At 40.8% G+C, this 18,880-nt stretch overlaps 1 protein-coding gene across 4 annotated transcripts in view; it reads right to left on the bottom strand.

The window, feature by feature from the left end:
- Window positions 1-6,325: 6,325 nt before the first annotated feature.
- RTL4 (retrotransposon Gag like 4) overlaps window positions 6,326-18,880 on the bottom strand; it is a 326,961-nt gene continuing 314,406 nt past the window's right edge. For 2 of the 4 annotated variants that reach the window (XM_070606147.1, XM_070606151.1), the window contains one exon: window positions 6,326-10,136. In XM_070606147.1, coding sequence (XP_070462248.1) covers window positions 8,988-9,902 — 915 coding nt within the window. In that variant the 5' untranslated portion in view covers window positions 9,903-10,136 and the 3' untranslated portion in view covers window positions 6,326-8,987. Of the gene's footprint in view, window positions 10,163-18,880 lie in introns of all 4 variants that reach the window. The other 2 variants (XM_070606148.1, XM_070606150.1) reach the window with 1 other exon arrangement.

Here is an 18,880-nt window from a genome sequence, read left to right as displayed (position 1 = left end):
AAGAAAGAAAAAAACATTGAAAGTGGTAAAAGAGAAATAACACCTTGCATAGAGTGGAAAAAAAAATTCAAATTACAGGGGATTTCTCATCAGAAACTACGAGGGCCAGAAAAAAGTAGCACACAATTGTTAAAGTGCTGAAAGAAAAGAATTATCAACCATACATCTCACATCCAGCAAAAAACACTTTCAAGAATTAAGAAGGCAACCAAGACATTCTTAGATAAAGGCAAACTAAGAAAACATGTTGACAGCAGGCCTACCTTAAAAGATGGCTAAAGAAGTTCTTGAAAGAGAAAGGAAATGCTAAAAGAAAGAATCTTGGAACATCAGGAAGGAAGAATGCTCATATCCCATTAGATAGTAAAAAACCATTTGTTTTTTGAGTCCATAGTGAAAGCGGAGGGGGGAAGGGGAGGCAGAGAAGGAAGGGATGGAAGCTCTTTTTTATAGAAGAATGCTAAGTAATAAATGTAGAAAGAATGATAGAATTAGTAGGTCACCATTCTGTATCTCCCAGTGTAATAACAAGTACAAGCCTACATCGTCATTGGAAGTTAAAATCATTGGGTAAAGATTGTTACAAGCAGATAGTCAAAAGGCCTCAGGATATCGCTGTCCGGTTAATTTTTACTATAAAGGAAAAAAGGTACATTTACAGCGTGGAGAGCTGATGGATCCCCAATGTAGCCATGAGATCAAACCCAGCATCATCAATATGGGAACAAATCAACATTCTGGGCCTGCGATGTGATACAGTGGGAAGTCCACAGCATCACGTAGAGGTCTTTTTCAAAATATTTGATCTGAGTGTAATCATAGAGAAACTATCAGAATATTTCAGAATGTAGGATATTCTAGATGATAGAACTGATCTGGACTCTTTGAAACTATCAATGTGATGAAAAACAAACTGGCAACAAAAATAGCAGGGGACTATTTAAGATTAAAAGAAACTAAAGAGATTTCACAACCCAAATGTAATAAAGAGACCTTAATTCAATCCTAAATCGTAAATAAAGCTATAAAAGCCACTTTTAGGAGAAATGGAAGAATTAAGTATGGACTGGATAATAGATTCTTCTTTTATCCATTGGGACTATTACAGAAAGTGGTAGAAATGCATCCCTAGTTGGGAAAGGGAGAGACTATGTTTACCCATCGTATGTTATATGGTTTAAGACCATGTATATTTTGACAGACTCTCTGCATATATCTTTCAAATGTCTCTAGTACTTTTTCTGCCATTTATTCATGTGTTTTGTTGTTGTTTAACATTTCTATATTGCTTATTGTATACCAGGCTCTATTTTAAGTTTTTTTTATAAATACTTCTTAATTTAGTCTTCATAATAACCCAATATAGAATAGGAAACTGAGGCACAGAGAGGTTAAGGAAACTGAGAAAGATTTTCCAGTTAATGAGAGGTAGAATGAGCACTGGAACCCTGGCAGGCTGGCTCCAGAGTGCCCCATTCTTAACCATTATACTTTGCTGTCTTGCTATGTACGTGGCAAAGGTGCAGGTGTTGAGGATGGGAAAGGTCTTGGGCCAAAACCTGCTCCCAAAACACTAAGCAGCCATCTCACATTTGTTTACTAAATAACGGCGGGACTTGGGGGCAGAAGCTTGTAATCCTTTTGGAAGGTGATTGGTCTACACAGGGTCAGTCTATATCTGCTCAGTAGGCCAAACAAAACTCGTGAATTCAATAGACTCTGCGAAACTTCTCCTGGGAGAGAAGCAGGGAATTTCTGCATTAGAGGGTTAAAAGTGGGGCAGAATGCATAAGATTGTTCTTTACCCAATACCACCACTGCAATGTAAGAACTTTTTTGCTGTTACTAGGCATTGACTACTCAAGTTGATATAATATATTAGGCTAAAAATAGTATAGTTTCAGTAGGGAAAATCATTTTATCAGAACTCTCAGTTGCAAAAACTCTATCTAATGTGCATCTATAAATGATTTTATTAGCTTACACTGCTAAACACCTTCAGGCATAGCTGGATTCAGTGATTCAAAAACCATCATCAGGATTTGTTTTCTCCCTGATCCTCAGTTCTGCTTCCTCAGGATGTCTCCTCTCTTAAATGGGCCTTTCTCTCTTGCTCAGAAGATGACTGTCAGTAATAATCAGAGCTACGTTTTTCTACATCTCATTTCTGTAGGGAAAAACAAGAGTACTAGTCCAACCTTTCCAAGAAAAGCCATACAATGCACTCTGCTTGGATAAGTTTAAGACACAAGTCCACGCCTGAAATAGTCACAGTGGCCAGGCAAATGCCATGTGATCATTGACTTAGGTATGGGTCTCAGGGCTGGAGGTGGAATTCTACCCAGGAAGGCGGACTGAAGTGGGAAAGAAGTTGGATCTCTATATGAAAATTAGGGTCCATTGCCAAAAGGAGAATGCTTGTTGGGAAGGTAAATAGCAAATATCTCCCATAACCATACCTGGCCCATCTGTTAGAGTTGTTTGATGCAGAAAGTATGTGTGTTGATAAAGGAGTACCAATGAAATCTATTTATTTAGACTGCCAAGGCATCCTATTCAAGCCTTTACAAAATCCCATTGTTTCATTATATATATGGAATTAATTTATGCAAGAAACAAAAAGTAAGGATAAATGGGCCATTTGAAATAAGAAATATAAATAGTGAGATGCCTCAAGGGCTGGTCTGACAACACTTTAATGTGTCATAGATTAAGGGTCAGGAAACTTTCTGTAAAGGACCAGATAGTAAATATATTTTGGCTTTGTGGGCCATACATGCCCGAGCATGAAAACACCCATAGACAGTATGTAAATGAATGGATATGGCTGTGTTCCAATAAAATTTTACTTTTAAAAACAGGCAGTAGGTCAGATTTGGTCTACAGGTGGTAGTTTGTTGACTCCTATTGTAGAGGGATAGTAATGTACTGTGTAGGAGTATGGGTTCTGTTGTTAGATGTATCTGGACTTGAGTCCTGCCTCTTACTTACTAGCTCCATGGATAATTTCCTTAACTACTCTAAGCCTCAATTTCCTAATCTGCATAATAGAGATAATAATAACAGATATCTAAGAGAGTTGTTGTGAGAATTAAAAGAAAAAATGCACATAAATCAAAGAGCACAACGCCTGGCAGGTAGTAAGTGGTCGATAAATGATAGCTCTTAATAATATTAAGAAAGACAATGGGGGAAAATCTATAGGAAAACCATGTGAGAGGGAAGAAAGATGAACTTCAGAGTTGTTTTAAAGATACCCATTCATTAAAACATTCCAACCACATTTTTATTGTAGTGGATTTGTCCCGTCAATTATTATGACTCAGGAAAGAGAAGTGCAGCCTTCAGGGAAGAATCCACAAGGACTGTTCTTTCAAGATACTGATGAAACCCCCAAATGCCTCCAAATTACTGGATATCATTTTAAAAAGCATTAGAAATAAAAAAAGAAAGGGTTATGTTGCTCAAATTTATTTTGCGTCCACATCTGGAATTCGGGATGCGTTTGTAATGATTGTCCCTCACTAAAGACAGAGTAGACCTGGAGACAGTTTGGAAAAGGCATGCTGGAGAGATTACTGTCTACATGGGTGAATGCATGATGCCCACTAGAAAGATTAGGACTTTTCAGCCTGGGACACCAATCTTGGAAGGACGTGTAGTATAGTGGTCAAAAACATGGCCTTTTCTGTTGGATAGACCTAGATATGAATTCTGGCTCCAAGACTTAGTAGTTTGCAATCTTGGGCAAGTTACTTAAACTCTTTGAGTTTACTTGTTTTCACCTGTAAAATGGGAATACTAAAAGTGCCTTTCTCATGGGGCTGTTGTAAGAACTGTGCACGTAATCAGTTAGCCTCGTCCTTGGCACATAGTAAGCACTCAGTGACTGTTATTATTATCTGTAGCCTCTAAAATCATGTATGAAGTGATCAGCATCAAAAGACTTTCATATCCTGGAACAATTGAACAGGGAGGGGGAATGCCTTTGAATTATACACAGGTGAAGCTAATGCAAGTAAAAGGAAGTCTGATTTAAATGGCAGGTAGTAAACCTATGGTCTCTATTGCCCCATAAGTTATTACGACTGAAAACAGATTTAATAAAGGACTCATGCATGATAGAAACATCATGGGTGACTAAAGGAACATGATGTTTGATCATTGTTGCTAACCTCATGGTTAATGTAAGGAAGAACAATGCTATCTTCCCATAAATGTTCCTCAGAGTCAGATTGTTAGACTGGAAATTCCGAGGTTGATACATTGGGAGCAGTTCTCAGATTTAAATGGCTGACTAACTGCTGTCTGAATTAATCAAACTCTTATTTTAATCTTGCTTTTCCCATGACAATGGCAGATAACCATCTGAAGACTTCAAAGTCTTTGTTGTCTCCTGGCATTGTGCAAACACTGTAAATATCATTGAGCTATTGTTCAAAAAGACTCAATAGCTTTGAATGAAGAGCTACAGAAATATGAAGGCTTTGTGATAGCCAGAAGCATTTGTTAAATCCTGACTCAATAAGCAAGAGCCCACCCAATCAGATAATGCAAACACAGTGTATTTTTAGATGTGTCAAGGAATTTTCTCTAACTCATCAGAAACACAAATGAAATTTCAAAGTCCTGGAAGGCACTGATTTGTTCTGTGCTTCCTTTATAGACTGCTGTCCAGAACATGAGTTTCAACCAGTGCCTATGTAAATGCCAATTCCTAGAGTGGCCTCTCTGTACTGAGTGGCTATGGGAGGTGTAATTCGGTCAGTTAGGCTAGTCAGGAGGGGTGTGACTTAGAATGTTTCCCTTCTCTATCAGAGATCAAGTGGCTCTGGAGTTATAAAGATATTGGTTTCAACTCGTAGCCCTGCCATTTACTAGCTGCGTGACTTTAGGGCAGGTAAGTTAACTGCTCTGAACCTTCATTTCATCATCATTAAATTGAATTTATAACACCTACCACATAAAGCTGTGGTGAGCCTCAAATGTGAGAAATGGCTATTCAATCTTTTAGTAATATGAAGTTAAGTGAGTATCATTAGAAATTAAAGCACTCAGCACAGTGCCTGGCATAAAGTAGGCATTCACCAACTATTAGTTCCCTTTCTCTAGATACACACAAAGCCAGATTGTATGCCCAAAGGGATGAGTCTTCTATACATAGGGAAGACTAAAATTCTACATTGTCCTCCACTGGGTTACTATAAAGTGAATGTGGTTGGTGAAATACAGTCACAACTGTTTATCACTGAGCTGGACACATAAGAGAACCAGTGCCATGTAGGATATGTACTAGAAATCAATGAGCAGGAAGCAGATTCAAGTAGACCCAAGAATCAAAGCCAATATCAGGAAGCAACACAAATAATTTAGTTATAAATGCTCAAAGTTATAGTGGCAATCAATGACTGGGCAGCACAGTTTAGGTACCAAGATAATTCTCCTGACTCTACTAAATGGTATAACTCACTTCTGGGACTTTTGCTTTTAAAATGTGGGCGGTGACACTTGCAAAAAGGTGACATTGAAAATCCATGGCACTATATTCCCTTGAAGGTTTTTCCATTCTCTTGGTAATGTGAGGCCTGAACCTTCATAGGGAGGCAATGAAACATGGCCACCAACGTAGAAGGCTTTATAGATGTGACACAAATGCCTAGAGCTCTCCCAAGGGCATGAGGTGTTAGATTTTGCCAAGATGCTGGTATATGCTAAATGCTCTGTTTTGTTTCAGAGATGACTACTGTGGTTATAGGCAAGATGGTGATGGATGTAAAAGATCTTCCAGAGCCCAGAAAAGGGATGATAATTGTTTTACCATCATGGATAGAAGTGAGGGCAGTGACAGCATGGGTCCTATGTGTTGCCATCTGGACAGAACAGAGGTGATAAGAGTTAGGCCAATCATGCACTCCTCCCTCTTTAAAAGGTGTTTGTCAGTGGCTCATCTCTACAGCGATATGTTATGTCTTCATCCATGGCAGTATATTATGATGTTTAGACTGAACAATGTAGTATTATAAGAAGCAATTACTTATGGCGGGCACCATGGTGCTGAGTGTGAATGTGGGTAAGTACAGAAAGTGAAAACCACCAGTATTTAGGAATTTTATTACAGTTGTAGACAAATGAGAGAGATAAAGAGGGAGGCTGACTGACTGTTGAGGCAAGCATCTCAGGGAGGCCAATCTTCAGTGGACTTACTACGGTTCACACTGTGGTGCTGTCTTTGCATAGTGAGAATCTAATTTTTTTTTTCCTGTGTGCTCAGAGCTAATTAGGATTTGAAGGACTGATGCTATTAAAACCCACGAAAAAACTTATGTGTAAGCCAAACATCAATTTATTCATTTATAATGAGAATTAATTGCCAAGTAGGGCAAAACACTCATGTCAGCTGGTTAGCAAATTTTCTCCCCTTAACAAAGTTTATATGGGAAAGTAATTACAATCAGATGACTTCTTAGAGCATGGAATCAGAGCAAAGAGAGTTAGATGACAATCTTTATGGCTAATGACACAAATTGGGATGGCCTGGTGCCTTCATCCCACTGTAGGTGGACCTGCCAAAGCATCTGCTGGTCAATGTCCCCTGTCTGAGTCTAGACAGATTACTGATGCCCTATGGCTCTTTAATTACCCTCTTTTCTAGACTCCATGCAGATCGTTCTCTTGTTAACAATTTCTTCTTCAGACTCATCATAAGATGATTAAATTCTACCTTGCTGGGTGGCATTAATCATGTAGCAGATCTGCCTCCCTGAAACTACAAACTTGATTGGACCTGGGGGTTCCCCAAGCCTATGCAGTTGCAAGCTTCATCTTTGAGTAGGTTACATCTCATCTGTTCTCTGTAGATTTTAATTAGCTTCACTCTCAGAGAATTTCACTTAGGTATAAATTCTGAGGACATATCCATGTAACTCTCCTTATGCTAAGTAATGAGTTCATTCTAGTTGAAGTGGATAGTGTCACTATAACAAAATTTTGAAGTGGTAAACAAAAAAATGGTTGCTACCTAGTAGACAGTAAAGCATCATCCTAACATCCTATTCATATGCTCAGTCTGGCTGTATACTACAGAGAGTACAAGAAGTCCTTGATTGAGAATTCCTCAACAAAGGGTTTCTGAAAGTGGGAAGTGCACTGAAGTTCATAGCCCAGGATTAATAATCTGTTCTAAGAGGCTATGGAATCTTAAGATTTCTTGATGAAGAAGGTAATGTCACTGCTGAGAGAAGGACCAAACAGGAAATAAAATGGTACATCTTTGTGAGAAAGCACACAATGATAAATTCTGGTCCTAAGATAAGGAAAGATTGGTGATGAAGCCAACAGAATGCTCCTATCAGCATTCCAGGACTATACTGGGGTCAGCAAGGAAAGTGACTGGAGCAGGATACCTCCAGGTAATCTCAGAGTCACTTAAAGTTCAAATAGATCTCCTTGTTAGAGGATCTCATACAATCCCAGTACTCCAGTGGGAATTTCTTGGCACAACTGGAATATGTGCATGCATGTCTCCTTGTTGTGAGAGCATATGAAGTAAGATAGACATATAGCAAGCTGTTGATAAAGGAGAACTCTTATGAATGCAAATAAGGATTGGCACATTGGTTAGCGAGGCACTGATGGGTGAAAAGATCTGTTTGTTTGCACTACAGGATGAGAGTAGTATGGTGTTAGCTGGGTTTAAGTATTGTCAAAGTTAGCCGAATTCTCCAGAAATAAAGCCAAAGTAAATGGCACTTCATATTATGAGAGGCCTTTATGGTTGCTAGGGAATATGGAATTACTGATTTTTCTTCAGGAGATCCATTATGGGGACATACATCAACACCAAGAAGCAGGGAACAGCGGACTGGAAATTCCCACCAAACACTGGCCATCACTGGATATCCTTAACATTTTAGGGAGTTGTGTCTTTTCAGCATGGCACTACTTTTGTTCAGAAGCATTAGGAATCCATTCACAGAGCTGATGTGTGCCAAGAGAACAACATGAGCAATCAAACCCCCACTTCTTGAGTTTTACGCACAGATGGTGTTGATGTATACGCCCTCGGATTTTTCAGACGGGATGGTTCAGAAACTTGTCTGCCATTAATTGCTCTTCAAGATCCTCAACTAGATGAGGGTCCCCAGAGGTGGTCCATGAGGGTAGGTGGTTCATAAAACATCCTGGAACCTAGAGTAGGGTGTTGGGGAAGAGAACAGTAATCTGGGATTGGTAGGGCTTAGCAAACAACATGTACCTGCCTGAAGAGATAACCCTCAAAGAAATGTATCAACAGTTCCAAGCAGAGTTTTCAAAGGGCCATACCATCTGGTTTGTCATTAGGCAGGAGATCCAGTTTGTTGGGTAAGCAGAAGCCTTTAAATGGCAACAAAATGCATAGCTATGGAAGGGTGGCAGAGCTGTGTGTTCTATGCAGGTTAGTTTGTATTGAAGATGGACTCTAGCCAATAGGTGGAGCAGGATCCAGCCTCCAATAGGAAAATATTGGTAGGATATGGGAATGCAATTAGGACTTCAGTCAAGGGTTCGAAACCAACATGAAAATAGGAGACAGACCAGTGAGGATGAAGGTGAAAGGCTTAGGTATAATCTCAGGCGCAGAAGACTTAGGCCAACAAACTCAACCCAGATCTCATCCATTGGTGGGGATGGGGTTCCAAATGTACTGCCAGGGTTGTTTTTATTGGCTCAGACTGGGCAGAGTTTTGCCTGCAGGTTTTCAGTACTCTTGGGGAATTATTTCCAACTGCAGAAAGTGCCTGTGAGTTGTTTTCATCATCATTGGGTCAGGCTTGGTGATGGGTCACAAGATCTGGTTGTTTAAATTCCCAGAAGCACATAAGTTCATGACTTCTGTAAAGTGTTATAACAGTTCCCCAACTGTATTTTAATGTTAGTGCAGGATATAAATTAGTAAGGCTGGAGGTGAGAGGGATACAGGTTTACAAAGTGATCTGCCTAGGTTCCTTTTACTGGTGAGCTGGGTCATTTATCCTTGCTGGGGCTCGAGAACGTTTGGCAAGGCAATCTCTTGTGAAGTGACCAGACTGGCTGCAGTAGAGGCACAACTGAGTTTCTTGCTGGCGTGCTCGTTTGGCTGGGGTGAGAGGCAGCTGGCTCCCCCGCAGCTGTATAGGCTCTTCCTTGGGTGATAAACCTATGGGGCTGGAGAGGGCTTGGTGGTTGATCAAGGAAGCCAACATTGGGAGCTGGGGCTCTGACTGTAGGAGCTCTGGCCTGTCACGACGTTTCCTGTCCAACTGAATACACTGAGTGACCAGGTCTGGGAGGTTGTCCACCATATCTGTGCCACTTACTTCATCCTGGATGGGGTCAGCTAGTCCTTCTTGAAAGTGATCAGTCTGATTGGTTTCATTATAGCTCAGATTTTGAGCAAGGATCTGGAAAGTAGTAGCATCCTGCTGAGAGTTGTCCCCTTTGTCTAGATTGTTCCTTTTCTGTTTTGTGAGCTCACCAAATGACTGCTGGAACTCAAGAACAAAGTTCTCATATTGCTTCAGCAGAGTTCTCTTGTCAGGCCCAGATATGATCCCACAACTTTTCATCTGCTGATATAGGTAATCAAAAAAGAACTTGACTTGGGCATCATCTGCAGGATTGGGGATCTTGAGAGCTGTCAAGTAGGTAGTCACCTGAGCAAGAAACCCTGAGAGACTGGCAGGGTCATCACGAAACTGGGAGAGATGCTCAAGTGAGCAGGATACAGGCATCATCGGAGTAGCCAGGGAAGGCATGACTTGGCCCCTCATAGCAGGGTTCTCCTCAGTCAGATACTGCATTTGTGGCCGCAGAATCAGATTCTCTGCCTGAAGGGAGGAATGCTCTACCTGCAAGGCAGGTGGTGATTCTGTGTACTTCTCCATAATATCTTCTGGAACCAAGTGGGACTAAGTACAATTAATTGTGTACCAGTACTAGAGACCAATAGGCAGACAGTGAGTGTGCTCTGTGATCAGAGAGACACTGTTATGAGCAAATAGCCAAAACTGTTAGCTGTGAAGAACTCACAAGAAGATGCTGAGAGCTGAGTTGGAGAGATTGCAAAATCGTTGTCCACTACTCAGTTTTGCCTCTTCTTCATGGAGAATTCCAATGCTCTGCACATTCAGAAGAAATAAATTACCTTAGGAGACATAGAGGATTTGGAATTAAGAAGATAAATACAAAAGCACAATAGATTTTTCTCCCCACTCCCTTTCCTTGTACCACAGGAGCAATTTGCCCTCAGACTAAGCCTTTGGTTCTAGAGCATCTTTTTTGTCAGAGAATCAAAGAATTTTACAATCCAAAGTGATCTTAGAGATCATCCAGGCCAAATTCGTAATTTCACAGATGAGAAAACATAGATCCAGAGAGGTAAAAATGTTTGCCCAAGGTCATACAACTAGTTAATATTAGAGCTGGCATGCTCATCAAGACTGCTGTCCACAACAGCACTTCCTCCAGGACCACAAATGTGCTCACTTGCATATAATACTTGAGCATGATGACGTTTCGTGCCCCTTGCTACTCAAAATGTGATCTGGGAACAAGCAGCATCAGCATCACCAGGAAGGTTGTTAGAAATGCAGGCTTTCAGGTCCCACCCCAGACCTACTGTGTCAGTATTCCGCTTTAACAAGATTTCCCAGGTGATTTGAATGTGCACTGAAGTTTGAGAAGCACTGCTCTAGAGAGCACTTAGCCTGAATCGGAATAATCACTGGTTGGACTTGACACTCAGTGCCCCAATTCTAGCCTCCAGATCTGGAGACCTGATTGCTATGGTGGTAGTTAATTCATTTTTCTGGCTTCCTAGTCCCTGTCTGAGGTCACATTTGGTTGTCAGGGAGATAAGACATCACAGGCAAGATGAAGACGTGAGGTTGAAAACCTAGCAAACAAGTACAGAATATTCTTAAAAGTGTAGAGATCAAAATGTTCAGTAGTCATCTCTGCATTGATAACAAGAATAAAGCAATTAGTAAAAGTTAAAAACAAACTCCAAACATATGGCATATCAGTTGAACTATTCTGTAGTGTAATTCCTCTCATTGCCCTTTCCTTGTGTAGCATACTGTTTAAATGTTTTTAGATTGGCCACTGTGAGCAAAAAGTGTGTATCATTAAATGTAACACTTGATTCCCTAGGTTTTCTTTGATGGCTCCTCCTCTCTAGACCTATAGAAGAAATTATTGGAAGATTGAAACAGTATAAGATCGGGGGCCAGAAACTTACTCAAACACTAGCATTAATCAGTTAGATGACTTTGAAGAACTCATTTGAGTCTCAATTTCCTCTTTTACCTAATGAGGATGACTATCTTGTCTACTTCGGAGGGTTGTTGTATCAATGACATAATAGATGGGTGCTCTAAGTGGCAAAACTAAAATGAGAGATTTGCTTTTGAGATTGTTCAAATGCAGCTGAACAATGCCATTTGTGAGGCTCCACCCTTATCTCATATTGCCAACGTACAGAGATACTGTCATATCCTTCTTTCTTTCCATATCTCACCCTTCTAAATCTACCTTTCAGACATCTTCCACTTTCCAGGTGTCCATCCATGAGTTTATTCCTGCCACTCGAGCTGTCAACTGATAGCTAAGATGTTAATTAATGAGGGTTAATGATTGGCCTTTCTCAGGGCATTCACTTTTTCCTCAAACTTTGATGCACATAAGAATCAACTTGGTCCCAGTCCCTAGCAGTTCTGATTCAGTAGGTCTGGGGTAGATGCCAGGAATCTGTTCTTTAACAAGTTGCACAGTGGATTTTTGATACTGACAGTTCCTGTGAGAAAAACCATTCAGATGATCCTTAAGGAATAAAGCCATATTATAGCATCACAGAGAAGTAAGGATGGGGAGGGGACATATTTGGAGGTAGGATGTTGGCCTTCAAATGACATAGAATAGGTGGCAGCCTATTCCATCTCCACAGAAAGCCTAGAAAGAGCCCACACTGTCCTTCACAACGGTCCATCCCTCCCAGGCAGTAGAGTGCAAGTTTCAGCATGTAGGATCTAGAGTCAGACTGATCTGGGTTCAAACTCCGGCTTGGGCAAAAGTTGTGTCACTCTGGGTAAGTTATTTAACCTCTCTGAGAATCAGTTTCCAAACTTTAAAATGGAGATGATTTTAACACCTGCTTCATAGTGTTATGAGGATTAAATGAGATGAAAAGAGATTAGCACAGCTTCATGCAGATGGCAAATGCTCCATAAATGTTAGCTATCATTATTCTAGGCCACAGTCTATCTGACTGTGTTTTAGAATTTAATTTTTGTTGGATTTTAGAAAGGTAACACAGAGTATGTACTGTTTATTACATAACATTCCCAGGGGTGTCTGAGGAAACATCCCATAATTAAGCCATTAACATTTCTGCAGGAAAAAAATGTCTGAATATTCATACTAAAAGAGATAAAGATTAAGCTCATGTCAGTTCAGATCAGGTTTTGCTGCCAAATGAGTTTTGGCACCAAATTAATGAAAAAATATCTTCCATTTTACAGAGCTTTTTGATTTGAGAATTGGAGATAAAGGACTGTGGACTTCTATCAAACTCATCTTCTGGTTGAAAGGATGTGATTATAACTTTTCCTTCTCAGTCCCTGCTGTTTGCTCTTTCCCTCCACCTTAATAAGTTCCAGAATATCTGTAAAGTTCTCCTTTTTCTTTACAGAATTATGTATTCAAGGTAGCAGAGCATTTAATTTTTCTAATTATGTAGCACTGGTGAAACACTTGCTAAAATTACAAGCATTAGCCCAAATGCAAATCATACAACGGCTCTGTTGTCAATGGCAATTGCTTAATCCCTAAAAAAAAAAATCTATCTTGTCTTATCATTTTGGAAATTGCTCTCCTTCTGGAGGTCAATGGCCTTCTATTGGATTGTCACAGAAGATCCTGGGGTACATCATGCCAGTCTGGAGGAGTTTCAGACCACAACCTTGAAGATATGAAGCAGAGATAGAGCTGGAATCTCAAATGCACAGACTTGGGGAATCAGACTAGTGAGCTCAGACCAGGTCTGACACAAAACTGCATATGTTTAAGCTTTTACTTAACTGGCATGTGTTTCAACTGCAAAAACAACAACACAAAAATAGGTTTAGTAAACTATTGCAAGCCATTTTGGTGTTTGTGTTCAGTTTGACTTAAAGCCATGGTTAACATTTTCCCTGGATATAACACTACTCCACTCTGGAGTCTCCTAAGACCCTATTTGGAAAAGGGCCTGCACTACCCTGCTGCTTATAAGAGGGCTTTGTGACCTTACACTGCTTTGTTTTCAAGTTGTTCTACATAACCCATTGGAGGAGGAGCTTTGACCTAGGGTCATGAACTACTCAGAGCAGTTACGTTCTTACTCTTGATCTCCAGATATTTTAAGGAATGCTGTTGCCACAGGAGCTAAACTGTGACATAAATAACCCTGAAGAAGTGACCGCAAGTACATACTGTTTGAACTTGTCTGGAGATTTGGGTGTGACCGCCCAAATAGGAGTTCTGCCACCATCTAGACTGACAAACTTAGGCAAGTTACCTCCTTTCACTGAGTGAGTTTCTGTATCTGTACAATGAAGGAATTGAGTTTCTCAAACTTTATCACGCATAAGAAATTCTGATGCAGGAGGGTTAGCAGGAGACTCAGAAATCTGAAAAAAATTTTTTTTTTGGTGAGGAAGACTGGCCTTGAGCTAACATCTGTGCCAAGCTTCCTCTATTTTGTATGTGGGACGCCACGACAGCATGGCTTGATGAGCAGTGCATAGGTCCGCACCTGGGATCTGAACTGACGAACCCCAGGCTGCAGAAATGGAGTGCATCAACCTAACCACTATGCCACCAGACCGCCCCAGGAATCTGCATTTTTTATACATACCCCAAATGATTCCATGGTAAGAGGTCTTCAGATTTTACCTTGGAAATATTGGATGACTGACCATGCAGAGCTCCAATATTTGTCAGAGGTTCTCAAATTTCAGGGTACATGCAAATCCCGGAGGAGTTTAGCATGCAGATTCTTGGACCTCATCCCCAGACAGTGTGAATCAGTGGGTCTGGGACGAGACAAGATAATCTGCATATTAACCAAGCTCTGCAGATGATGCTGATGCAGAAGTTTCCCTGACAACACTTTCAAGAAACTCTAGGTTGAGTACTCTCAAAAGGCCCTCTCTGTTTCAGCACTATCTACATTTTTGAAAGTAGAAACTATTTGGCTTCAAAAGTGGCCCTGAAATATGAGATACGTGGACCTGCTTCCTTCCAAGTCTCTGCCTGAGGCTGCATGATCACCTCTAAACAGTGGGCTAGCGCAGGCCTGGTTCAGACATGTGACATGTAGCTGACTTGGGGGCAAGAAAGGGTAGCAATTGAGCTGACCTTCCTCTCAGGATCCCATGGATCCTGCTAGGAGTTATGCACTGCTCTGCTCTGCCTGTGAATGAGGTAGAAAAGCCCTCCCCACATCCCATATCAGAGACAGAGAAGCCAGCTGGGGTCAATTTGTCCATTACTGTGACTCAGATCTCATAGCCTCCTTTAAGCTTGTCTTCCTTCTAGCTTAGCTGGACCCATGGCCTAGCTGCTTATGAAGTCAAATGTGTCATGAACACTCTCTACAAGTATTCCTTGTCACAGTTTCTCAGTTTTCCTTTCTAATGTGCATAACTCTATTAAGGAGCCACAGTTGCTCCATCAGCTTTCCTGCTCTATGGGCCTATTTAACATTCCTCCTAAGGTCGTGTTTCTCAGTCTCCTCCTTCACCTACTTTCTCTTCTTTGCCTACTGTCTCTGCAGGCAGCCGCATCACATGCCTGAATGATTCTGCTCAGTCACCAGCCAGAATCATGACCAATAATGCTGTCCCAGCAGTACACGACCCATTTGCATCATTCTTTTCTCTCAATCTAACAAAGAAGAAGGCATAGAAGGAATTAGTGAGTTTTTCTAGGAAGGCAAGGATCCGGATGCTCAATGGAGGGCAAGATGATCAGCCACTAGGTAGGCATCATATCACTAGGGTTGAACATAGAGCGTCACATAGAATCAAGGAAAAACCCCAAAGACAGACTCCATTGCATCTTTGCTGTACTTTCCAATTTGAATCAAGCCCTGAGGGGTACCAACATTATATGAGTGGTGAAATGAAAACTTCGGTGAAAGTAACTATGTTCTAGAGGTGTGCTAACTCCTAACAATCAAGTGTGCTGCTACTTACAGCTCACAAGAGATGTTATGACAGATGGCAGATAACCTTTGTAGCAGGGTTGGGTCTAAGTCTCATTTCAAACCTGCAAGTGCTGAAGACATGGTGGGCCTCTCACATACTGTAAATGCAGAGGTTTTCATTTGTATTCAGTAAGAATGGAAAAGACAAGTTCTGTTTTTATACAGTTATAACAGACCCTTTGTGGGTCTTTGGAGTGATAATACTTATCATTTCTTGAGTACCTAATTTATGTTAGTTTACATACTCCAATTGGTACTGGCTGCCTGGAGCTGTATTTAAAAGGATTCTTGGCCTGTGGCTGGCCTCACTGATAGAATGCTGTGAAGGGCTGTCAATGTCTGAGATAAGCTCTACACAAATAAATGCAACATGCTGAACAGGCATTTGCCACCTCTCTACCAGACTATGTAATACACCACTCTTATGAAGTAGGTATGATAATTTGGGTTTCACACATAAGGAAACAAAGCCCCGATCTCCACTTCCCAACACATAATCATTCCTGCCTCTGCTTTCAATCTCTCTCTTTCCCCCCACCTAAACGTCCATGTCTCTCTTTTGCCTATGCCCAGTTGAAGCTCAGCCTCCTTGATGCAGCCTCCTCTGACTACTCGGACTCTTACTGCCTTTCCATTCACTGAGCTGAGGAAGGACGCATGATCACGATCGTATGCTCCCTCCAGGAGGAAGCCTCTTTCCTTTGAATCTTCATAATACCGTGCACAGGGCTGGTCCCATGGGCCTTATATAAATCTGTGTTGATGGATACACTAAGATGACAAAGGCTAGGAGAAAGACAAACAAAAGAATCCCTAGTAGTAGTCTGAGGTTAAAATTGTGATAATAAAAATAAGACCTGGAATTCAGTCATGAAAATCTTGTCAAAACAGGAGGAAGCTGAGTAAGCAAGCAGGGGGATAGGGTCTCAGTGGAAGTGGTCTGACTGGAAGAGCCAGTAGGCATTGGTATCACCAATTCTTAGCTTTTCATTCCCCTATCTCCCCTTCTTCTTTAAGCCCCATAAATTCAGTGATCTTGTTTAACAACAAAACAGATGATGAGGTCTGATAAAGACTTCTGCACTATTTCTAGTTTCAAGAAATCAGTCTGGGAGAGTGTTTTGCATACCCGAATATGTACCTTGCCGTGTTTAACGAGAACAATGAGATTAAATATTTTAAATTGGGACCATCCCCATAAAGCTGGGTTGAACTATCACCATACCCATCTAATCAATATGTGAAAATATTAAAAAAGCAATCAAAAAGGAATGATTAGGTTCCCATCTCCATTGAACTTCACTGTCTATGTGTACAAAGATTCAGATATCTTAAAAAACACTTTAATATTCATGATTTCATTCAATCCTGACTGTAATTTTGTCATTTTCCAGGTCAGAAAACCAAGGCCACTGAGATATTAAGTCACGTAAAGGGGCAAGGAAGAAGCTTGGTACATGTACAACTGTCTCTGAAGGGCTCTCATGTGGAATACTTGTTCTTAGAGACAAGGAAGGAGGTATCTGAAGATGCATTTGGGAGGGTGGGGGTGGAAATGGAATGAGTGTCTCCATGAAGTAAGTTAGGAGTTCCACACCATTGGAAGAATGTAAGCAGAGTTAGGACTCCCACCTGATGAGGAGTTAGAGTGGGGACTCCAAGAATCAGGTAAGAGGGAGGCATCAAAAGATGATCTGGTCCTTTCAAGGCTATAGATTCTATAACTTGCTTGAGCACACTGCTAAAATGTGGGGGACAACATTGACTGTTAGTTGTATGCAATCTAGAATGTGATCCTCAGATCCACAGCCAACTTGAACCTTATCCACTTTGCCCATCTACCTCACAACTCATATTCCTGCATGGGATTCAGTAGCTAAGATATAACAGGCCTTGTTTACCAATTGAAGGGCTTAGCTTGGTTTCTCTGGCCATTCTCAATGCCCCCATCATTTCAAACAATACATGCTGCTTCAAGTAAACAATTAGAGGAAGAGTGGAAAAATTCTGATCTTTAGATCTCAATAGTCATAAAATGAGCCCTTTAAATTTGAAATGAAAGGTCTTCTCCTGCATTTGTGCTCCCTGTTGTCTCTTTCATCTTTAATTCATTAAGTGAAATTCACTTAGTGCTGAATACCACTTGCAACTGATGAGCTGATAGAACCTAGCCCACTTAGATTTCAACTCTTTTTTTGCATTGCCAGGTCCCTGCGGTGTGCGGGCAACCTGCAATCCTACTCAAGGTGGAGAAACCTTAATATAAACAATTTAGTATATATCATGTTTTTCAATTACAAGAAGCCTCCTAACAGCTACAGATTAAAGAAAAGTTCGAACTTTAGACATGAAGAATTTGAGGCTCAGGAAATGGAAAATGATTTGTCATTTTTCTTTTAAGATTGTCACCTGAGCTAATATCTGTTGTCAATCATCTTCTTTCTTCCTTCTTCTCCCTCAGTACATAGTTGTGTATTCTAGTTGTAGGTCCTCCTGGTTGTGCTATGTGGGATGCCACCTCAGCATGGCTTGATGAGCGGTGCTAGGTCCTCACCCAGGATCCCTGAGCACCGAAGCAGAGCACACGAACTTAACCACTCAGCCATAGGGCTGGCCCTTTGAGTCATGTTTATGACTCTTTCCTAAGTTCCAATCCCAAACCCTTTTCAGTTAGCCTTTCTCTCCCCTCTCAGTCTTGACTATGAGAGAATGGGCAATACAGGGATTACAAAGTATGGTACAGAAGCAACATTTTAACGTCATCCAGTAATTGGTACCATACGCAGAGCATTTTATGTGATCTAAGTATTCTCTTCCTGTCTCATTTATTCTTTTGATAAAGTATGAAGTAGGCAAGGCATGTATTCAACACTCCCTCCAACAGATAAAGAAAGAGTTGTCTAAGGACAAACAACTGTTTAGTATTACATCTGGGTCTAGAATCCTCAACTCATGCTTGTAACAACACCAGGTCCTGGAAGTAGTTTGAAACAGTGGAAAAACCATGGGCTTTGGAGTTAGATAGAATTTGGATTAAAATCCCAACCTGAATTCAAAGCCAAATCTGTGAGACCTTGGACAAGTTATCTCTCCGAGCCTTAGTTTCCACATACGTAAAATCTGTATTGCAAAGTAGCTGTGGTGAGTTGAGATAGTATACGTAAAGTTTCTGGCATCCAGCGGACATTAATGATAGAAGCCACGATAGCATCATATTTTCTGCAGACATTGGAATGTTGCCTACCAAACATCCTTGTCACCAGCTCTGGCTTCCATCCAGGGATTCTGAGGAAGGTAATTCTACCCAAGTCTCTTGATGTGGACAAGCAGTTTAAACTAAGTCACTTAGCATATAATCTGCCTTAGCATTTTTCTTTGCAACATGCATATCATTTGTAATTAATTATCATATGCCTGTTTTCCCTACTAGACTATGAGCTGCTCAAGATAGACATCATCCAATTTCATTTCTGTATCCCCAGGGCCTAGCATACTTCCTTATACATAGAGGTTCTCAGTAATCCTTTGTTGAGTTTATAATATATGCCCATGGCAGCCATAGATAGAACTAGATAGAACTGGCGATGGTAGTCTCACTATTTCCCCCTCCCTATG

The sequence above is a fragment of the Equus przewalskii genome, chromosome X, assembly GCF_037783145.1.
Source record: "Equus przewalskii isolate Varuska chromosome X, EquPr2, whole genome shotgun sequence".
NCBI classification, from domain to species: Eukaryota; Metazoa; Chordata; class Mammalia; order Perissodactyla; family Equidae; genus Equus; species Equus przewalskii.
The sequence above is the reverse complement of the archived record's forward strand: the minus strand, read 5'-3'. Positions and strand labels throughout refer to the sequence as shown.